The sequence below is a fragment of the Malaclemys terrapin genome, chromosome 9 (assembly GCF_027887155.1).
Source record: "Malaclemys terrapin pileata isolate rMalTer1 chromosome 9, rMalTer1.hap1, whole genome shotgun sequence".
In the NCBI taxonomy this organism is placed as follows: domain Eukaryota; kingdom Metazoa; phylum Chordata; order Testudines; family Emydidae; genus Malaclemys; species Malaclemys terrapin.
Genome location: NC_071513.1, coordinates 104499687 through 104524335, shown reverse-complemented (window position 1 = coordinate 104524335; position 24649 = coordinate 104499687). Strand labels below are relative to the sequence as shown.

Genomic DNA, 24649 nt, shown 5'->3' with positions numbered 1-24649 from the left:
CCTGTGGGCCTGGCTCTGCAGCTGTCAAGCATTCTTGGCTGCCAGGATCCAAGTCCCTGCCACTGTGCCTGGGGCCATGCTGAAAGTCAGGAGGGGGCTCTGTCTGGCAGGTAGAGCAGATGGGGTGGTCACCTGGCTCCCTGCCCATCTCTGGGGGAGCAAGATAGGCAGGGAGCCCCTCTCAGCTCCCAGGACCCAGCTCCCTGCCGGTCTCACTCTCCCTCTGCACAGCAGCAGCCACCAAACAGCCTTCACCCCCCTCTCTGCGGATGTGCCGTGCCATCCAGTGGGACTCTGTGAGGGGGCAGAATGTGAGTTAAAACTGGTCAAACCCAAATCCTGGCTTTTTCAAAACCCGGGAATTTTTCAGGAAAATCTGATAAAAAACAGAACCCAAAGATGTTATTTATACATTAAAAAAGTAGCCATATTCAGCAGTTGCATAATGCTCCATGCTCCTAGATCTCAAAGCACATTACAAAGGTGGGGTACCTTTATCATTATTTTGCAGATGCGGAAACAGAGCCACAAGGAGGTTGAGTAACTTTTAAACTGTGCATGTGACATGAACATTTAGTGTTCAAAGCCTGAATTTTATTATTTTCCCTTCAATTACATCTGCATTCAATAAATACCCAGCTCTCGAGGAACACACCATGCCAAGTCTCAGATCAGCAATAGAGAAATTATGATCAAAGAGTGTAGATATCATGCAGAAAAAAAGGTGCATACGGGACCACTGGATGTGACATTTTGCAACATGTACACTACACAGAGATTTCAAACAGTCATCTTGTCAAGTAAACGCAAAAGGGTTTTTTGTACAGAGAGGGATTTCATACAAGTACAGACTCATTCGTGTGATATACAATCTATGGAATCTGCTTTCCTTCACCGTTGTGGAAACAACTTAAACTTCTGAAGTTACCCACAGTCTGTGTCAAAAGATCATATAAACCATTTACCTTTTTTTTTTTTTTTTTTTTTAAATGCACTCGTTTTCCTGTAATCAGGTGGTTTTAAGAAAAAAGAAGACTCAATGCTCAATCTGTTAGATTATCTTGCCACGTTTAATTTTAAGCACCACTGTATGAAAAATGACACTTTAGTATTTTTACACAATGGTGCTTAAAGTTTTATTTTTGATTATCAAATGTTAGGGGTTTCCTGTTCCACTTCTAGCGTTGCTCTCTGGGTCAGAATCAAAATGATAAATGTTCTTACATACTGATTCCTTCCTATTCTCAATTACCTGTAATTCAAATCATTTGCCTCTTTCAGAGGGAAGAATACAAGCCTATGTCAATTTCCTAACCTACGTTTTGGGATAATTGCACAATGAACTGTTTTGAACCTGTCTAACATCCTCTTCCAGGGCAGTATTCAAGTATTCAGCACTGTTTGTCAATTGTAGCTGGATTACTACACTTGTATTAAGAGTTTCAGGAGAAAAATAAAAAGGGGCTTTAAAAAAAGTCACTGGACATTTGTGAAATTGTATTTAGATCATTTTCTTAACTCTATCTCATTGACAATTTTAACAGCAATAGTAGCTAAGTCGAGATATGTAAAAAAAGACGATGTTCATTTATTTGGGGCTTATATTATACAAAATGTATAACTGGCAGACGAGACAACAGAACAAACAAGTAAAATCAAGTGAGCAAAATTCTATGTGATACCTCAAAGAATTGGTGAATACTGATTTAATCCACCAAGCTCTTGTATGTCACTTGCAGACTGCGTTGGGGGCAATCTGAGAGACTGAAGGAAATGAACACCACTGAACAGTTATACCAGTCTAAACAACACAAAGCAAGAGATCTTGTGCATTACACTACTTTAAAGCAATTTTGGCCTTAAAGTCCCCAGTAAAAAGAAAATATATTAAAAAAAAATCTGTTTTTTGATCTTTTTTTCTGAAATGTTTATTTGAGAGGGTCAAACAAAGTGAGTTACACTGTTAAATTATTTTTCTGTATTACCCACACACATAATTAGCTTACTTTCCAACAGGACATAGGGAAAGTTAACAGGAAACCCAGTTAGTGTCCAGGCAACCCCCAAAATGAAATGTGATTGGCTATGATTCAGAGTATCATCATCTACTAGGAAAACAGCCATCAAATGAGCAGCTGTTGACATTATTTCCTGAGCCAGACTTTTTAAGGAGTCAATGAATGACAGCCTGTACTTTTCAAATGGCAGAATTCCTTCGATGATAATAGCTCAAGTGCTTAAGCAAAGTCTCTCTCTCTCTCGCAGATCTCCCTTCTCACCACAATGTATTTAGAGGTGTACCCTAGTGCTTGAGGATGCGTCAACATACCGTATACAGATACAACCAATATTAGTTAGAAGGGCATTAATTAATGTATGTACAAATGATAAATCTTTATTTCAAACTCCCAGGATTATTTGCAGGCAAGAAAGTGACACTGGATAAAACCACTTTATGAATCTGCTCCAGTCCTGCCATACTAGACCACAGCCAAGAAATAAAACCCTCTCCTTCCTCTCAGGAACAGAACTTAACTGGACAACTTTGGCATTCCCTCATCTTGTCATTTCAACACAATAAAAACTGGATTCTGCTGTCATGTTTGTCTTGCTTCAAAAATTCAAATGGGAGGTTTTGTTCAATACTTCTCAATCCCATGTGAGAAATTACTTCCCTCACCCCTTTGACATCACAGGATGCTTCAAAAAGGTACGATAGGAAGAAGAATGGGACAGAAAAGCCATTTCATTCAGTCTTCTTTGTGCAATGCATTTTGGGAAAGGCCTGCGTTCTTACGGTAAAAGTTCAGCTGAAATATAAAAAGGCAATGAATGTAATTAACAACAGGTGCAATCATATTATACAGCTCAGTCATGATGCCTTATACACTCTGAGAATTAACACAAGAATTAGGTGATGGACTTGAATGAAATCTGAAAATGACACTCAGATCTGAGTGCTGACAATAATAATTTTCACGTGCACTTTCTAGCACTTTTCATACTTTACAAAAAACAGAGGTATCGTCACATTTTGATTACAATGGGCTATAACTGATCTCACATTTTAATGTTGATATACACTTTGAGTGCACAATTTGTCTTAGAGCTGTTTCATGAGACTTGAATAACTAACCTAGTAGCTGTGTCGGTCCCAAGATATGAGAAAGACCAGGTGGGGGAGGTAATATCTTTCATTAGACCAACTTCTGTTCATGAAAGAGACACGCTTTCGAGCCACCCAGAGCTCTTCTTCAGGTCTGGGAAAGGAACTCTCAGTGTCACAGCAAAAACTCTCTGACTCCAACTACTATAAAGAACTCAAAGATGACCCCACACCACAGTTTACCCAGGAACTTAAGGATATCATCAAATCCTTCCTCAAACACCTCCAAGACAAACTCCACAAACTCATTCCCCACATACAAGGGAATCCAGGCAGACCCATCATATCTGGCCATGGCACTCTTACTGAAGGAATATTGGGACTCATACAAACCAACCTCAAACCACTCACCACACAAAGGGCCAGCTTCCTTCAGGGTACAATCGACTTCCTTCACAAACGCCTTCAGCAAGCAAGGACATACCTCAAGAGAATAAGATCGTATCATGGAATGGACCACCCAAATACGCCAAGAGAACCTGCTTCAACACAGAAATAATACCTCCTCCAACCTCACACTCCTAGTTGTCCCCTACCACCTCATACTGGAACCCATACAAGGTATCAACAACTACAACCCATACTCTATTTTCTTGAACCTCTACTTCTGGCCTTCAAACAACCCCCCAACCTCTCCATGCTCATCATCAGAAGCCCTTGAATGAACTCAAATAGGAAAATGAGAAGACAAAAACACCCTATCACCCACAGGTGAACACTTTTCACAAAGTGATCACTCTATATCTGACCTCTCAGTCCTCATCCTCAAAGGAAACCTGCATAACACTTTGAAACAACAAGCCCGGAAGCTTAAATTAATTACTCTGCAAGATGCCAAAAATCATGAACTGAACAGAGATACTGGATTTATGGCTTATTACAACAATCTGTAACCCACTAACCCTCTCTTTTTGTCCTATGACTACAGAGGTGTTTGCAGGCCACTCTACCTTGACTGGTCCATTACAATATGTGTTAACTCCTTATGCTAAACAATCTTTTCCACCTTGCATTTTGCTGTGACATTCTGAGTATGTTTCCCAGACCTGAAGAAGACCTCTGTGTGGCTCGAAAGCTTGTCTCTCTCACCAACAGAAGTTGGTTCAATAAAAGATATATTACCTCACCCACCTTGTCTCTCTAACCTAAAAGCACTTACACCACACTTCACATTCTTTTGCCGTTATAAAGACTAGAATCATGGCACTGAAAATTGGAAACAAAAAGGAAAGAAGCAAGGGAAAGCTGTAAAATGAAATGGATTTTCAGGAAACAATTCCTTCAGCATTGTGTGTGACGGGTTGTTTTGTGTGTATAGGACAGTAAGAACATTGTACCTACTTGAACAATCTACTTCTCCTGATGGAGGGCTTCAATGAAGGCTTCAAGTTTTTCCTGGATTTCACGAACTTTTTCTAGAAAGATTAAAAAGATTGCCATTCAAATTTCTAGTTATTTTATTCAGAATAGATACAAAAAACCTCAACTATATAGCAGAGCAAAATCCAATTTTGTAAGCAATCATTATCCTAAATGTTTGATGCACTGAATGCCTTTGTGAACAGTTTCTGCATCAGACAAAAATTAATAGACTCTCTCTTCAGGCTGTTTTTTTCTTTAAAGAACTTTCACAAGTATATACCTTTTTACCATAAATGCTAATTTAATAATTCCAAAATGCAGCAAAGCAATCTGATCTGAAATAGCTATGTTTTGAAAAGCTCAGATTTCCACTGGTTCACACATATCAAGTCAACTGTGCACCCATCCTTATATCGTGGGAGTTATTATCCATTAAGTAAAGTGCTCTAATCCCTCTCTCTTTTAGCCCAATATCATTATTCTCCACATTAGTAGCACAGCCACCATTTATCATTCAAGAAACAGTTAAAAACTAGGGCCTAACAGGTAGACTTGCAAGCAATCAGATCTCAACATGCAACACACCTGGGACAAAAGACACAGTGCTTGGAGCAAAGAATCCTATCTGAGTTGAATATTCAATTATATATCTAGTCTTAGATATATAAAATAATCGTTTCATGTAACAATGAAATGACACAATCCTCATACTTTACACTAAAGTGTGTTTCGGAAACAAGAATAAACTAATCTTTTTAGGATAAAAAGCACATTTCAGCGGACCAGATTTTTAAGAGTGATATAAAATATACTCTAATAATAAAGAAACATTCTGCAACCGAAACAAAGCTGTTAACATTATTTGGCTAGCGTTTGAAATAGATACAGTAAAACAAGGCAGTCAACTTTATTTCAGGGTTTCTTGGTTATTTTGTTAACAGTCTGGCAGAAATGGGAATTTGACTCTACTGTTCACATGCCAGGTATGGGCAGGCAGCTCTCGCCTCGGTCTCTCCATGACCTCAACCTCAAGTTGGCTGGACCATCCTCTTGAAGGCCAGACGTAGTTTAGTCTCCTGACCAACTTTGTCATGGGGCATTCTAATGAGCAAAGAAAGGATCTGTACACCAGAGCGAACTTAGTGATAGTGAGTGCTGACCTGTGTTCCTGGCTACCCTACATTGGGCTAAAAATACCAGAAGCATTTCATTAAAGACGTCAGGCTATCTTGGTCTATACACGTCCTATACCATGTTCATCTCTGTGGTGTCTGAATGTTTTCCAAAGCTAAAAATTAAATAATGAGATGTATGCTTTTCAAGTGCAGCTTCCTCTCCAATTTCCCCCTGCCTCCTGCCTGGGAAATGACACGTATGGTTGTTTTGTTAATCTGAGTGCATTCATATGCATTCCTCAGGAGTAGTGCTATTCAGGGCAGCCAAAATCTTGGCGTTTGAGACAGTCTTTTAGCTATTCTGAGTCCGGATAATTTCTAGTCTTGCAGATACAGACAGAGGGTAAATTCCTGGTCCCATTAAAGTCAATAGCACAGGTCCCATTGACTCCAGTAGGATCAGGATTTCACCCCAAAGACTTAAAATATAATGGAGATGAGCCCTCAGTAAAGCCATGTTGCTAAAGACGACATGCTGCTGCTGGATTCAAAACTGGTTAAAGATTGGTTTTTTGTTTCTGCAGGCGGGGTGGGGGGGGAGGGGGCGCAGCGCACAACCCAGATATATTTCAAAGGCTAATTTCATATTATATTTGACAAACGCATCACAATTTTTTTTGTAATTATGATATATACATCTTATTTTGGGGAGTAATGTAATTCCGAACTATTTATTTTTGGTTTGGATTGCTTTATTCAGTCCAACATTCTTTCCTCAAATACGATTTTTATATTGATCAAGCTATTAGTGTCATTGAAAGCAGACAGATTTAACAACATTAAATGCAAATATTTTTCCTGCTCAACCCTTGGTTAGTGAAATAGTCCAGTGCTATAAATTCACAATATCAACAAAATCCATAATTTATAAGTTCACCCGTAGGAAAAAAAAAAGGAGGGGGGTTGTCAGTCTGTGCCAACAATACCTACTTTAATTTTTCAATCAAGGCATGCTAAAGTAACAGGATAGCCAATGTTTATTCCACCAGAATGTAGTTCATCAGTTGTGTTTGTTTAGAGAACAGACATACTAAAGTTGCCTCCATCGTTATCATAAGCACTTTATTAGTTTTTATACCTGGATAGAACTGAAGTAACTCCTTAACTGTAATAATTATGAGGTCTTTAAGTAACTTAACACTTTGGAAAAAAACCTTCTTAAACAAACAGTGAAAAAGTCTGTCAGGAAGTTATAATATATTCATACTAAGCTTTGTATTCGCAGTAGGAATACAGCTTATTGCACTGAAACAGATACTAATCATCAGGTAAAATGTCTTGTCTTTCTAAAATCCACAATGCAGCACACAGTAATAGTACCCTGCTATTTAGTTTGCTTTTCATTTAGCATAATGGCAGAAAGCGTATTTACACAATTGTGATTAGTAAGATGGTAATTGTAAATTCTTGGAGATACTTATTTTGATGAGCAACATAGTGCAGTGACTGAATACTTTACGGTAAGTATGTCAGTACTTCATTGAATTTAAATTCAAACAACACTATAATTGACCCAAACAGACACAATAGATGTTAACTGCCTCAAATTGTGGGAAAGTTTGCTTCTGGATCCACTTTGCTGTGAGATAGATTAATATTTCTCACACACACACACACAGACACCCACCCACCCACCATTTTCCAGGTGTTCTGCTCCAGATCTGGGTCCAAGCTTCTTGGCTTGAGCCCATCTCCAATTAAACAGCACAATTTCAATACATTTTATATTGCAAATGAATACTTTCTCAAAAACCCAATAGTCTCTTTTGGGTTTCAACATTAAGGAGATGGCTATGACATATTGAGAATATTTATGTTGCAATATTATATTATTCTAAGTAAAAATAACCCACAGACTATGAGTTACACTTTTAACCTGCTAACAAGTATGTATTTCTGTAACATACTGAACTTTTTCCCGAGTTACTATCCAATGCTCCAATATCACATCAGGCTTCCAAATGCTACAGTTCTGTTATAATTTACTTCTGAAGTTTATATTTAGACTGCTGCTCATAACTCTGATAGTTTTAATAGAGATTTGGAGTTATGAATGCATGATTCTTACACCACCTGTTAAACAGTGATCAAAACTTAAGTGAAACCAGCGCAGGAAAACTATAACAAACCGCTTGTTTCTAGCTTTGGAACAATGAAACACACGGGCATTCATTGCCTGTAGGCCTATTTTACTTTCCATTTACCCAATGTTTACCTAAAAGATGAGCTGTTCCATACATCAATTCATTATGTCTCCTGATCTGGTCATGAATATTCCCATAATCCTTTCCCAATATCCCATAAACCTCCACTGACACAGAATGAAGAAATTCTTTATTCAGACGGCTTGAGAGACCCATTCATGCTTGTTCCCTCTTTATCTCCACATGAAATGATACCGCTGCCCACTCATTTTCTTTTCATTAATCCTCTGATACTGACTCTAAAAGGCTCAAAACCAGACTAATTGATCTGTAATTAGGATTTGAATACACAGGGAATACAGAAAGACACAGCCAAGGATAAGGTTTACTTTTGCTGTTAACATCAATTTAGGAAGGAGGAAAAAAACCCAAAATATTCAGTCTCATAAAAACAGATTGTCTACTTACTGGTCCCAACTTTATAGCTACATTATTAATGTGCCTCACCCGTAAAAGCATTGCATTGAGTGCAATAGCCGTGCTGTTAAAATTGAAGCCAGTTACCTTCCAAGCAAAGCTGATGAGGTAGGGGTGAATTACTTAAAGCAATAAAACGGAAAGAAACTTTTCATATAATGCTGTAAGAGTAAGAAAAATAATCAGCTTTATAATCAAATGACTTTTTTAAAAAGAGGAATTTAGCTTTCCAGTGTAAGACATTTCTGTCATGATTGAAAACAAATGGTGTAAAAGTTTTCTTAGAGGCTAGAAATTTTCCACAGAGGTATCTCTGTAGACAACGATGTCCTGTTTACGAATTCTTCTCTTTGATTATATAAATCTATATTTTTGTTTAGTTTTTCAAAATACATACATTTGACTAAATATAGGATCACTTCTGCCTTAATCTAACATTAAAAGCAACACAGCTATACATCACTGGCAACGAGATTGCCTTTTCAGAATAATAGGTGCTTAGATTCTATGATGAGGTGTGCCACAAACTCCTAGATGGAGAAATGCAACTTGAAGACAGATCTATATACACACACACACACACACACACACACACACACATATATGAATGTATGTATATCAAGTAGTGCAGCAGCAAGAGGAGTTGCAGGTAACCTTTCCCCTTCAACTAACTCAAAGTATCAATTTAAAACTTTTTCTGCTAGACTATCCATATGGCAGAAGCAGCATGGGCTTCTGACGAAGGTTGTCATCCTGACCTTGGAATAATATTTAGGACTCAAGAAACCTCCTAGAGCTTATCTACATGGGGAAGTTATACTGTTATCTGATAATGTGTAAATTTAAACTGCTATAGTTACAGCACTTTAACTCCTCACATGGAAACTAAATACAATAGTGTCATAAGAACATATCATCATAACGGCCAGACTGGGTCAGACCAAAGGTCCATCTAGCCCAGCATCCTGCCTTCTGACACTGGCCAGTGCCAGGTGCCCCTTAGGGAATGAACAGAACACGTAATCAAGTGATCCATCCGTCATCCATTCCCAGCTCCTGGCTGGGAATATACGTGTCTGTCTGTCTGTCTCACACACACAAGCAATATGTCATTTTTTCCTCATTTTCCAAAACTTATATTGCTTTGGAAGGGGTTTAAGCAAATTTGAAAAAAACCCACTCTTATTCCAGAATAAGACAGCGTCCACACAATGAGTTAAAATGACATCATTATATTGCTGTAAATATACTAGGAAAGTTTTCCCATGTAGACAAGCCCTTACTCTTTATTGTACACCTCTGTTCCCTGAGATGAATATGAACGGAAAAAACCCTCACAAACTATTTTTCTTTTCATCTACAGATGAACAGTTACACTGGAGGAAAGGGGCTAGAGTTGTCTGTACTTAGAGAACAAAAACAACAAGGAATCTGGTGGCACTTTAAAGACTAATAGATTTATTTGGGCATAAGCTTTCGTGAGTAAAAACCTCACTTCTTCGGATTCTTTCGTGAGGTTTTTACTCACGAAAGCTTATGCCCAAATAAATCTGTTAGTCTTTAAGGTGCCACCAGACTCCTTGTTGTTTTTGTAGATACAGACTAACACGGCTACCCCCTGATACTTGTACTTAGAGAACTAAATCATAATACTTAGGATGTTACAAACATTAAGAAGGAATCCACACAAACATCCCTGCCTTGTAGGAAGCAGTTAGTATTCCCATTTTGCAGACAGGAAAACTCAGGCAGAGAGGTAAAGTCATCTGCTCAGAAATCAAACATTTAGATCCCTGTTTAGATAAGCATTTAAGTACGTGTAATGCATCCCTAAGTAAAGATGCTTTTCTCATTTGAGGCCTTAGAGGAATGAGCACAAGGCTGGCAGAAAAACTTCTAATGTCCTCTCTGCAACTAAGATATGCTGCCTCCCCGTCTTACAAGTTAGACAATGGGAGATGGTCATTAGTCCGTTTCCTTGCCTATACAGGATTGCTCCCAGCAGGATGGTCTCTGGTTCTTTGTTCAGGCTACTTTCAAACAACCCAAGAAACTGGGGCATCGAACACTCTGTAGGAATCTTTCCGCAGACCAACACATCTCTCTGTCAAAAGTTTCTCCTGCCTTTCAGCCTGAAACTTTTGCTCAGTATCAAACCACCATCTTCAAAAAAAGTTTATTCTTTAAAAAGAGGAGGAAATATTTGCACAGCCATGACATATGCATGCCTGAACTGAGTGACCACAAAAGGCAGGGCTCTGACCCTTGCGCTTCCTTGCCCTCCCCCCTCCCGGTTTTGATGTATGCTGCATTCTCACTTGTCCGTCGGTCTATCATTCAGGATTTCAGTCTACAGTCTGATCTGCACAGAGCCCCACCGAAGTCAATGGAGCCCATTTATAGACATCGAATTGCAGGATCAGGGGCTGAGATTATAAACTCCTTGACGATAGGGACCTATCTTCTATTATAAACTTTGATGAAGCACCTTGTAGACTAGGGGGCAGAATGAAACGACACTTATAACCCCTATAGTTCTGGCTTCTTGTACTTTGTTAAATAATTCCTCTCCGTTTTGAGGGTTTACACCCTTCTGATATTCGTAGGTTTTGATTTGTCCTTTGTTCTTTTAAATCTTTCCTCCTAAGTCAATTTTCTCCATTCCATTCCCTGAATTCCTTCTACACAAGAAGTTAGCTTGCTACAGCTCCTTTAGGAAAAATCGCTGATTCGCTGTTATAAAATCATCATCTTTCCTTCAGTAAGCAGAAAATCCAGTCTATAGTCAGATTGATTAGAATGCCCAGTATCATACTCTTCATATCAATATGGATCCACAGTCTACTGCAGGAAGTGGGATTTTAACTTATTCCTAACTAGCGCATTATCCCAGTTACATATACAAAACCACACTGAACAAATATAAAAGGGGCTAAGTGAAACAATCTCTTCTTGGTTCAGCCCTTTGTGCCACGTTCTTCCATATTCTAAAGGACCATAGAAAACTCCAGGTCTTGCTAAAACAATGTGGGGGCAGTGTTCTAAAGATTGTCCAAAAAAGTCAACTCCCAAAACAACCCCTATACTCACAAGTTACAAAACTTGCATCAACATGCCTTCTCCCACCTCACAAATCTCAAAAGACTAAGAGCTACTATAATTTACTGATCATTGCAGGGTCATGTCCTGCTGAATTTTAAAAAATTCTTTGACATCGGCTCATCACATTTTTTTTTGCCAGTTTCCTCTTGTTCACATACCATATTTTCCTCTGGATGTGTCCGACAGGAAAGCTAAAACTTTTTTTTAAAAAAGGAAAAACCACCCAGGCAGCCCTTAAAGAGACAGAACATCATTTATCACCTGCATAGACAGATTTATAAGAAGAGGGCCCCCTCTGCTCCTTTAAGACTGCAAAACAGATGGGAAGTGAATGGACAGTCAGAGGGTCAAGAAAACACATGGGAGGTGCTGCTTGTCTGCTGTATGTATGTTCCCAGCATAAGAAAGAGGTCAAGATTGTAGCTGCATGGCTGGGGGCTGGAAAGGCCCTTTCTTCAAGCTGTTACAAAGACAAACGCTGTTCCTCATCCTGCTGTCAAACTGTTATAAATATTGGTCTGTCAAAAGCCCTTCAGTGGCTGAAGTTTTTAAAAAAAGGCAGAACAGGAGGATGAATCATGTGAATGATTCTTAAACAATTAGCTCATTAGTGTAATAAAAGCACTGCAGTACTGGAGAAGTTTAAATGGAATTTATAATAGTTCATATAGTAAATCCATGAATCATTAAAAATATACAGGCTTAAAATGCAAGCTTGCAGAAAAGCTAGCGTACCATTTCATTACTGGTAGCCAGCATAGAAGGAACAAAGCTGCTAACCGAGGTAACATCATAGTAAAACTAACTTTCACTCTTATCAAATATGTTTCTCAAATCTACTGTACCATGCAAGAGATGCAAATATATGGCAAGGTTAAATGAATACTTCCTGTAAATTTTGAACTTCAAAGTATATTCACTGAGATTGGATAATCATGACACAAAAGTATTAATCACATTTGTGTATAAGACTCGCTTTACAGAGCTAGGAAGATAAAAACAGCACTATGATGTTTTTACTAGCTGGAGCTCAGAGCTACGGGCAAAACTTAATCAATGTTTGCACTAAATCACTTTTCCAGCCCTTGAAAACAGGGAGTTCATTTTTGGGTGCTGCTAGAATCCTGGTATTCTTGGTGGTATGGGGAGTGGTGCGAGGAGGTGCTCTGCGTGGCTGATAGAACAAGTGAGATGCTATTATAATGATGGATTACTGATCTTACTTTGAATAGTTAGCATCATCTTAGAACCCTAAAACAAAAGCAAAATATTTAGCATAACCATTTTATACATATCCAAATATAGCCAGATCTCCAGAAGTTGGTTTAACACATCCTAGTTTTATGGACATGAGCTCTTCTATGACCTCCTGTTGGAGAACTGACCAAGTACTTAACTAGACCACAACAGGAAACATCAGGGGAGCCTGCTTCCCCACCACAGACAGAGAATCTATCTTTCTCTCTTTTCCTTCCTGTTTCAGGGGAGGATTCAGCCAAAGGAAATTTAGATACCCCAGCTTGTATGGTTAACATGCTATAAGCGAGAACTATGACACCAGGTCAAACACTGCAAGAAACTGATGCTCGGAATAGAGTCTAGATAGAAGATGTATAATCATCATCACTCAAGCCAATCTAGTTACCAGCATTAATGATACTTTATCCTCAAATCATATTTGAGTAAAGGTATCAACCGCCACTTAAAACCCCACACCTTTACTTCATGCTAGGGGATGGAGCAAAACCAGCAGTAAGAAAGCCAGCTTGTCTGTAGACATTAAAGATACTTTCACAAGTACTTAGCATTGCCATTTTATTTTAACATAGCTAAAAATGCTCTTAGAAAAAAAGACCACCCATAAAACATGAATTGTGCATTGTACTGATGAAAGTGTAGGCTACTAATTAATCAACGTCTTGACCCACACTGGCCCAAGGTCTGCACATGAGCCCTTCTCAGCTAATGAAACTGTTTCCAGCAACACATTTTCCCCTCCCTAATCAAATAGAACAGAAGCCGACTGTATTTCCCAGAGTAGTCCCCAGGGCTCCACAGACTGGCAAATACGAAGTTATCGCCCCGTCTCTGACAACGCAGGAGCATAGTATCAAAGCTCAGATAGCTACGCTGAGGTGAAAATGACAACTACTGATACTTTTGACCTGACACTAGTTACATTTTTGAGAACTTGTCATGTGTCAGGGCCCACATCCCTATAAAAGGGAAGATAATTAATGCCACAGCACTACCATAAACAGCGCTCAGAGCCTACCACAGGTTTCAAAATGTTCATTAAGCATAGAATTTCCAATTAAAACTGCCAAAATGAGAGACAGAATGGAGCACACAATAGATGTTAGTCACCTTGCTTAATGCGCGACTGGAAGGTGCCCAGATAGTACAGTGATGAGAAACCAACACAAAATAGAAATGTCTTGAATCAGCTCTACAATCAGGCAAAGATTTAACTGTGGAAGATTTAATTGTTTTCATTCACTGTATCAGAGCAACGTGCCTGTTAACTGGGGAGGGAATAGGTGAAAAACAAACTAAAAGCAGACCATGAACATTTGTGTAAATCCCAGTGCAGAAATGTGAATATTGATCTTTATAGAAACTAAATGTTAGAAATTGATACATTTTGGTCCTCAAACCAAAGGAAGGTTGTACTCAATAGTTACTTGGACCACAAACCAGTAAAATTTATCTACAACAACATTTATGTTAAATTTCATCATTAGAAGAGAAAATGTCTGTCTGAAATTATAAGAGAAATGTTTAGAGATAGGACTGATACCATGATTCATCTCTGCTTGTCAGGAATACAGATTAATTGCTTAAGTGCTCCTGCTCTGAAAGAAGAACAGGAGTACTTGTGGCACCTTACAGACTAACAAATTTATTTGAGCATAAGCTTTCATGGGCTACAGCCCACTTCTTCGGATGCATAGAATGGAACATACATTGAGGAGATATATATACACACATACAGAGAGCATGAAAAGGTGGGAGCTGTCTTACCAACTCTGAGAAGCCAATTAAGTAAGAGAAAAAAAACTTGAAGTGATAATCAAGCTAGCCCAGTACAGACAGTTTGATAAGAAGTGTGAGAATACTTACATGGGGAGATAGATTCAATGTTTGTAATGGCTCAGCCATTCCCAGTCTCTGTAAGTATTCTCACACTTCTTACCAAACTGTACTGGGCTATCTTGATTATCACTTCAAAAGTTTTTTTTCCCCCTCTTATTTAATTGGCCTCTCAGAGTTGGTAAGACAACTCCCACCTTTTCATGCTCTCTGTATGTGTATATATATCTCCTCAATTTATGTTCCATTCTATGCATCCGAAGAAGTGGGCTGTAGCCCACGAAAGCTTATGCTCAAATAAATGTGTTAGTCTCTAAGGTGCCACAAGGACTCCTGTTCTTTTTGCGGATACAGACTAACACGGCTGCTACTCTGAAACCTGCTCTGAAAGACAGATGTTACTTTATTCTTCATTTTCTTTTTTGTTTGTATTGTCATATTACTATACTGCTCTCTTATTTTACATTGCCTTCCATCTTGGAAGCTAGGTGAAAAATTACCATCACCATACTAAATAAGCTGGCAAAGAAACACCGATGACCCTAGTTTCTTAGGTCTTTTGGGGTCTGATTAATATATTTCACAGCTTGGTAGTGGTTGATTCATCTTCCTTTGATTCATCTACCTGCAATAATTTTGCATTTCTACAAATACTACTACTTCTACATGAAGATCCAATTAATAATGTATATGGTATCTGTACATATAACTGATCAGTTTTTTTTAAACTAGCACCCAACATTCTGTTTCCATCCTTGAAACATGCAGTAAATTTCAGGAAGAGATTAAATTTAGTAAATATAACACCAGAACAACATGCATCAAAGGATAAATCACTGGACTTGGACAAGATTAATAGGCAGCAAACATGCCTTCAGTCCTACACCAATTTATCATTATCTTTCTATGTTGACTTTAAAGGATGGTCTTGGTCTGCGAAGAATGTGCTAAACTTTGTGAGGATCCGTTTTTGAACCTGGATATTAGTGCCTGGCTCTTCATCAATAACATTAAGAAACCACAGCGCTCGGATCTTCGCCATCTGGGATTTTGAAGTTAAGAAAACCATCGCTCCATCAGAGGAGGTTTACAATTGATGTATGCTCTCCCTTGAGGATTACTTCCCTCTTTGAGAAGACGCGGCTCTTTAAAGCCCTTTCTGCCATGACACAAAGCAGGAGCTACCTTATCTGCACTTTGACACAAACAATCCTACACATTCCTCTAGCAACTGCTTTAATTTGTCAGTTTCACACAGCTGTCCAAAACAAAGAACTGTTAAATTCAAGTTGCCTCCACTACCACAAAGTACATTTTGCTTTAGATGGGCTCATGCACTGGGCTACACTGAATTAAAAATAAGGCAAAGGTGACTAGGTAAAAATAATAGCAATTTGCTCTATAATTGAATAGAACAGAGTAGGAACACTAAACAAAAATAGCTGAATATATTTTAATCCTAATGATAACAATCATAGTCAGTGTGCATGTACAAACTATACGTATGCTGTCTCTCGCACACACACATCCTCCCCACAATTCAGCATGCATATGGGGAGGGTTGTGAGGAAGCGTGTCATGTTGCCTCTAACATTTCCACCTTATCAGCTACAGATGGTGTAGGTGAGCATTTAGTTTCTGGCTGAGCCTGGGGCATAGATGAGGGTGCACTAAATAAGGAACAAATCCAGAAGAGACTGAGGGGGAACGAGTGGAAGATAACAGCCACCATAACTGAGGGCATAATCTGACTTGAATTTGCAGGTCTTTTTAGTTCCTCAGCTGCATTAGATGATCAGATAGCAGGGACAGCCAGGACGGCTGTTTGATCTGCACCTGTTCAGAAAGTTCCAACGTTTTCAGATGCAGATCTCACTACTATTATCCTTGCTTTTGTCACTTCAAGATTAGACTACAGCAAGATGCTCCTTAGGAGGATACCTTAGGGACATTAGGAAACCCGTGTATAATGCAGCTGCCCCTCGTTAAGTGGTGTATCTCACTGGTTGCAAAGTTACCATCCTGTTGTCATTCCAATCTCTTCTAAAAGCTCACTTCTTCCATGATTATAATTAGTTCTAAAGATCCCTGTATGTTCTTCCTTCCTCTGGATTTCCAAGTCCACATCTTCTTCATGTCCATCTTTTAGAGTCCCTTCTGGGGACTTTGGGACCCCACAATAAGTGCTTACAGAATTAGAGCCTTTACCTCAGTCTTGCAGAATCCAAACATATTGTTGCAATAAATATTTTAAAGACCAATATAAAATAAAAATAATAGTGGCCAACTCTCTGTAATCTGCATTGGTTATCTATTGGTTTCCAGGTGGACTTTAAGGTGTTGGTTTTGCCCTACAGATCTGGACGCTTCCACCCTGAGAGACTACTCCTCCCCATGGTTGTGACCAGTAGAGCTGCTAGAGTTTTATCAGTCCTTATGTTTAAACGGGGAAGATCCAATTTAGAAGCAAAACAATCTGGTACAAATGGAGTCAGGAAAGCTAAGGGAGGAGAGGATTTTAAGGAACATATGTTATCAACAGGTCATGAGATCTGATCAGGAAGAGGTCATTAGAAACCTTGTAGTCATCTCAGTGGAGTGAAACACAAATATGGGATAGTCAACTCCACACTCTAAAATTAGTTTCATGCAGCATTTTCATTCTGCAGCTCATAGCAACGAGGAAAATAATGTCACCATGCAGTACTATGCTACAGCGGCCCCCAAATTAGTGCTAATGGACTCTGGCACCCAGCTCCACTTAAACGTATGACATTAAAAACAGGTGCGTCTTTAACCACACTGTTATAAGCAGACATTCCACAGACCCCAGGAACACCCTCATTTGAGTGGAATCTAACAAATGGCCGTATACGACCCATAAACTCCAAATACTGGCTCCACAACAATCTCTGTATTTTAATTACCAGTCTAATCTGGTGAGAAACTGTACATAGATTTGCAACTGAACTAAGATGGCATGCGAAGGATGTCCAGTATTCAACCAACATAAATCAGGCACACTAAAATGACACTTCCAAAATAAAATGCAACAGAGGCTTAAATCCAATTCTAATGAATTCACAACACAGTAAAAAAGTAATACAGTGACTTCAACAGGCAACAAATCCCAGTGTTAGCCTTAGATATAAAAAGCAGAAGAGTTTTTCGGAACACTAGTTTAGTTAGTCTCGATACACTTTGACCTTTAGAAGAAAATAATTACAGCTAATTCTGTGCATCAAGATTACATTTTAGAACTATGACAGAATTTAAGAAAATCGCCCTAAGGTAGGAATTTCTTTTTCTGCACATTCAACTGCCTTCCGCCGTTTCAATAGGCCTTTGTGTAGAAAGAAGTCCTGACTAGTCTGTGACACCTGCACAGGTGTCAATACCTTATGTGCTGACAAACTGACTTGGGGCTGATCCTTCCACAGTCATACTTGGTTATTTAAGAGTCAGGTTTCCCTCAGTATTCTGCTGATCCCTCACCCTCCTTCTGCGTCCCTGCCACTACTCCCACTTCACAAATAGGATCTGCATGGGTTTTTATTTCCGTTTTAGGGTGTTTGTTTGTTTGTTTGTTAAAATACCTGAATTATGAGGCAGCAGAATATTGGATGAATAGCACACACAGAACTGCAGGAAGATGCTTTGCATATTATATAATTCTTACATGCACATATACTGTGCAGAAACTGGATTTTGAAGAAAAGTGGTTTGGGTTTTTTTTAAGCAGAATTCATAGTTAAGCTCTTTAAAAGAAAGGACACCCTGAGATCCATATTATGTTTCTTTGAGCAGAGACTGGGGCGAAATCTTTGCACTGATTTCAATGGGGCCAGGATTTCACTCTGTATCTTCCTGTTTGCATTGACAGCACTCAGAATGTTGTGGGTGCTACTACAATATATGTCTATAGTTGCTTACGGAGCTTCCGAAGTGAAAAAGACCCTTATGCACTGCTCTGTGTGGTTATTTCCCAAATGATTTGCAAGATTTTTTTTCTTTCGATTTATAATAGCAATTATTATGAATTATTATCCTACTTATTGAAATTGCTTTGTAAAGCCAAACCTTGCAATCCAGCTGTGGTTAAGAATTTGGCCATGTAGCTAAAGTTTCACTGTCATTTCTAAGCAGTGCAAACTGCTGAGTAAGAGAGAGCGTAGAAAATAAGAGGCAAGCCCAGACAAGTGTTGTATCCTCCCAAAGGAAACAGCCCTAACATCCGAGAAACGAACGCCTGCTGCCTGGACAATGCGTAGGCATCAAACAGTAAAGAAGAGTAAACAGAGACCGGACGCCTGGCATGGCATGACTCCTGCTTGCTGATCCTTCGGAGTGCTGCCACACAGGCCGGATGTTGCCATCTTGTGTTAGAAAGTTGCACAGCAACTTAGCTACAGCATGCAGTTCATGTTATTCAGGAAATTTACTTTGGCCCTTTATATTTTGAATTATTTTGACTGAAATTCTAAAAGAAATCAGTCAGAGTGGAACACTCGAAACAGTTAAATGTTTCTGGGACCCACTTCACTGGGAAGCGCAACAGCAAAGAACATCTATGTCAGGAAGTGTTTTGTTGGAAGATGAAAGCCACCCTCACAGCATTGATCTTCTGTACAGTTACAGATTCTGTTTGCTAAAGTAATTGTCATTTATTTTGTTTTAGGAAATAAATTACAAAATCAAGGGAATTCTGCATTACAGTGCAAGATCAAAGTCATTCACCTGCATTCTTTTCTTTACCACGTAGGATACAAATCTGTGGTCTGATTCTGGACAAAAGCACTGCAGAGATACAGGTTCTTCTAATTAAACCAGCAGAAAAGGTCTGAAAACCTGCACCAAGCGTCAGACCCTTTAGCAATTACTTACCACTTTTACTGGTGCCATCAAAAAGCTTTTTGATGGCAACAGGACCCAGTAACCAACTAACCACTAACAATGCCCTAATGACAAAAATACACTAGCAGGCCTACAAGTTTTAACACTTTGAGTAGTTATTTGCTCGCTTTTTGACTTTAACAAAGTTCAGTAAGGCCAACAGAGAAACAATATACTGAAGTGTACAGCATTAACTAGTTTAATGAAAGTAAAATAAAGCCAAAATGCAGTAGAAATCGCTATGTATGGGTAAAACATAAAAGATTATCATATATATTTGTTCATAATCTTACCCCGTATGTTACTTTCCACATTTTATTTATAGACCTTCCAAAGCCTGTTCATAAACTGATTCCTTACACAACTTAGCACAAACTGTATAAAATATAGATGGTTCTGAAGGTTGTACTGAAGATCTTTTTAAGGGGGGAAAGTATGCATGTGCGTGCGTGCGTCATGTGTACATTCATTTCAGAGAAATACCAAATAGTCATATTATTATTTGGAATGTAAATAGTGTTAAATTAATAAATAATGTGAAGTCCTAGGACCAGAAACACCTGGAAGAAGGGGACAAAGAGGGAGAAAAGTAATTGACTGGGGAAATGTGCTTTAATATATCTTTAAAAAATGCCTTGTATATAGATGAACGTAGAAGTTTGACTTGTGTTACCTTGAACAAAACACTAAAATTATTTGCCACCGGAAAGCCACAGTTTTAGACATGCTCATTATTTTGTGTAATATTTGCAAACAGGAGGATTCTTTTCTTTACCACGTAGAATACATGCAATAAAAACATGCATCAAATGAGAAAATTTGTGGTTTATATGTAGTCCCATTATGAGGCTGTGTCACCCAAGCTAGAATACTTAACATGCCATCAACTGGCATCTCAGGGCAAAACCAAACCAAACAATAAAACACTTTCAATGCTTTGGTGTTAAAAATTTGACATAGCATAGCAACACTGCTTGACTTTTGTTATCAGGAGACAAGTCCTGACATGTCAAGGCTATTTACATAATCTAGACTTCGTTTACAAGGAGAGCTTCAAACTAGGAAGCTAAATCTCAGTTGGTGAATTAAAATCCAAACATTTAATGAGTGTGGATTGCGAGAGTGAGGATTTCCTTTCCTGAAGGAGTGGAGTTCTAATTGCCACTCCATGCTTAAGGAGGAGATTACTTGTAGGTTCCACTGAGACTTCAATGCCCGGTGTTATCAGAAAGGCTCTCTCAGGTGTATGAAAATTGCAACAAAGAAAAGCATTCTCTGTACACTAAGGAGAAAGCCAAGAAGTCTTCTCTCAATCATCTGCTCATAAAATTAGTACCACTTAGCAATAAAAGCTTGCACAAGAGAGTGAGGAGAATGTTTCTGAATGGACTGCGGAGCCAAGCACTGATGGTTTTAAAATCTTCCCAAAGGTACAATAAAAGAGAACATGTCAACATACATCATCTTTCACTGTAACTGGGCACTGGATGAGGATTAGTTAATAAAAAAACCCACTTTTGGTTAGTGTCCGTGACCTGCAAGAAACACACTTGGGAATTTTTTGTTGCTACATTTTATTTTATTGAATATAAACTACTGGATACCCAGTGAATTAATAATATATAAGTAAGGCCCTACCAATTTCAAGCAGGGCTTTGGAGCTGTGCTCCGGCTCCACTCCAGCTCCAGGCAAAAACCTGCAGCTCCACTGCTCCAGAGCTGCTCCACACTCCAGCTCCGGGCTCCGCTCCAAAGCCCTGATTTCAAGGCCGTGAAAAATGCGTCACGGACTGTGAAATAAGCCCTGCCCATTGAAATCCGATCTCCGCGTGCTCCTGGGAGTGCCCCAGCCGGAGGCTCCTAGCTGTTAGTCTAGGCCGGGCTGGGGAGGGACAGGAGTTGCCCTTCTCCTGCTCTCGATCAGAACCACCTCCAGAGGCAGCACAGAAGTGAGGGTGGTACAGCCCCATTTCTGCACTGCAGCAGACCTGGAGCTGGGCTCGGGGTTTCCGCCCACCCCACGGCACCAACCGGGGCTGCCCCCCCAGCTCCAGCAACGGCTCAGGGCCCCCATATTGGCCAGAACCCCTGCATTAATCCATCACTGGCCAGGGCTAGCAGCTAGGAGCCTCCAGCTGAGGCGCTCCCAGCAGCTCTGGAGGGATTGGACCCACCTCCACCTCAGGGAACCTCCTCTAGCTGCAGGAAGCTCAGTGGCTGCTGCCTTCAGAGCCCAGCTCTGAACCATGGTTACAACACCGTGAAATTTCAGATGTAAACATCTGAAATCGTGAATTGGACTCATTTTAAAACCCTCTGGCCGTGAAATTGACCAAAATGGACCATGAATTTGGGAGGGCCCTATACACAATTCATCTTTCTCTCACTGGAAGTCTTGCTTTCTGTTTCAGATATCTTGTGGCAAGAAACATCAGGCTGTGTCCAAAGAATGGAACTGGAAACCAGAATGGTCTGAGATATTTTACAGTACTAAACTCTTCCATAGCGGTCGTATGTACCAAGCTTTTAGCTTTCATAATATCTTGCTTTCACTTCTAAGCATTATGTAAGTCAGCAAAAATCCACAGATTCATCTCTGAATATTGGTGACATCAGAGCAGAATTTTCAGAAGCCTTCTCGCTAGCTTTGAGCTCTCAGCAGCTGGCCGCCAGTGATCTCGCACACCATCCATCAATCTCCTTGCTTGCTGTTGCCTACTACGATGATGTGCCACTATAACTTCCTTGGTCACTTTCTTGAGGTTATTTCCATTACTACGCCTCACATGACCAAAGCACATAAGTTTGTGTCTACTGATTTCTAACAGCAGGGTCTGCTTCCCCCCAGTAATATTTTTAACATTAACAGTCATCTTCTTTTCATTCCACGAGATATACAAAAGTCTTTGCCAGCATCACATCTTCAAGGCTTCAATTTTCTTCTTGTTTGCAGCATTAATTTACCAAACTATCTAAGCGTTATAGTTTTACATACTGTTTATTTTCTAAAAAATAATATCAGTTTTACAGCACTAAATACTGAAGGACAAACCAGTGCTAGCAAAGAATCATGCAATGAGCTGAAGCTTTTGCAAACAAGAAAAATAATGTATAGGTATTAAAGCAGCAAAATGAGAATTAAAAGGACAACATTTACCAACAGAAAATGAATAGGACCCCTCACTAATAAAGGAGATAATTTCTCCATTAAACACTCATACTCTACTCTTAGTTTAAACACCAAATAGCTTCTAGTTTTTCTTTACACAGCTTGAAGGCAAAGAGGCGAAACGTGGGCAAGCCCTGGTTAAAGCCCGTTTCACTTTAGGGGTACGTCTATACTCACCTCCGGGTCCGGCGGTAAGCAATCGATCTTCTGGGTTCAATTTATCGCATCTTGTCTAGACACGATAAATCGATCCCGGAAGTGCTCACCGTCGACGCCGGTTCTCCTGCTCCGCGAAAGGAGGACGCGGAGTCGACGGGGGAGCCTGCCTGCCGCGTCTGGACCCACGGTAAGTTCAAACTAAGGTACTTCGACTTCAGCTACGTTATTCATGTAGCTGAAGTTGCGTATCTTAGTTCGAAGTGGGTGGTTAGTGTGGACCAGGCCTAAGAGTAACATTACAGCAGGACTGACGGGACTTCTGAAGCAATACTGATACTTTGTGTTGATAGCCAGGCGCCAACAACCAGAATGCATCTCCAGATCACTGCTATTTCACATAGATGCTAAGAAAAGAAATAGACTAAAAAGATCTCGACTAGGCCACTTCAATATCTAATAAAAGTTCTCATTCTCTGTAATCCTAAAATACTACAGCAACACCTTCTACAGAATCCCCCTCCTCCCAATTATCTACACTTTTAATTTAAAGACAACACTGTAGGTTCTCAGTGTAATCATATGGATTGGTGGTGTCAACAGCAGGTCCTTCTAGTAACCTACAGTTTACAATAAGCATAAAGAATTTGTTTTTATATAGCATTGTCAGCTATCATAACCACATATCATAAAGAAAAACAATGTATATATACTAGGAAAATACGGCAGCAATTATATGCTCAGCTATCTACAAGATTAGAACGGCTTGACGAAGTGAGGGAACGCTGACCAGCACGCTAGGCCACGCTCGATATCCTACACTACTTACACAAAAGCTATGTTAAAAGAAAGTTATGTAGTTGCGAAGTCCGGCATGTGAAGTTAGGAAATGCCAGAATTAACGTTTCCTGTGACCTGAATTTGGCCTCCTTGTGCATGTGCACTATGACACAGTCTTCAATTATGTGATCAGACTTTTTTGCACAGTACATTTTCCTCCCTTCTGGAGGTTCTGCTCTGCTTGTAGGCTGCTGGAGCGAGGTACGGGGGCACGGTGAGCGCAGTGCTCATGAAATGTTGAAGGATTTTGGTATGCTGCCAAAAAAAACAAGCTGTGCTGTGTGAAAAACAGATGGGCAATGGCAATTTTCATCAGTTTATAACTAGGCCAATTCTGAGCAGATTTTCATGAGGCCAGCAAAAGGCATTTCCCTGACACCAGGGCCATCCCTGTGCCATACTCGAAAGGCCTGCTGCAATAATAGAGCGTAGAGTGCTTCAGAAAGGGTTGCAAGAATCTATTATTATCTGAAGCATTAAGCTGCCTAAAAGTAGAGGCAGCTTTTGTTCCCCGATAAGAAAAAGCCAGACCTTAAAACTTCCATCCTGACAGCCCCATGACACACGTATATGGGATCTAAGTTTACAGTTTCATCAGAAGGATGCCACGTTAAGTAACACACCAGTCCTCCAGCACTGCATGGTGTTGTCAGCGCTTTGGGTAAGACCCAGACCTTCTGGCCTACAGGTAAGGATCTGTACTAACATTTCGTATGGTCAGCAAACAGGCATCACAATTTCACGTGATAAAGGGCTCGGCTGCATCCTATCAAGTCGTATGTGAAATACTAGTAGAACAGCTACTCACTGAGATCCTCCGCCAGCTGGACCCTTTTGCCCGTTAGTAACTTAACCTTCTTGTCACTGTCCTCAGCAAAGTCTTCCAGCACTTCCTTCACATTCTTCTCCAAACGTCGGACTGTGAAAAATACATGTTAAAAGACTAGTGAATTTTTTGATAGGGAAGAGTTTACAATCAAAGGAATGTGCTTTCTTCTTTGCAAACACTACTTTTTTCCATCCCCTCCAAAAAAGAAAAGAAAAATTCCTAGTTTTTTGGACTTGTGAAGTT

The 24649-nt window shown here is 39.6% G+C and overlaps 1 protein-coding gene across 5 annotated transcripts in view; it reads right to left on the bottom strand.

The window, feature by feature from the left end:
• Positions 1 to 541: 541 nt before the first annotated feature.
• OPA1 (OPA1 mitochondrial dynamin like GTPase) overlaps positions 542 to 24649 on the bottom strand; it is a 78807-nt gene continuing 54699 nt past the window's right edge. For all 5 annotated transcript variants that reach the window (XM_054039329.1, XM_054039331.1, XM_054039330.1 and 2 more), the window contains 3 exons: positions 24386 to 24496; positions 4508 to 4581; positions 542 to 2810 (listed from right to left, as the gene is read on the bottom strand). In XM_054039329.1, coding sequence (XP_053895304.1) covers positions 4517 to 4581; positions 24386 to 24496 — 176 coding nt within the window. In that variant the 3' untranslated portion in view covers positions 542 to 2810; positions 4508 to 4516. The remainder of the gene's footprint in view (positions 2811 to 4507; positions 4582 to 24385; positions 24497 to 24649) is intronic.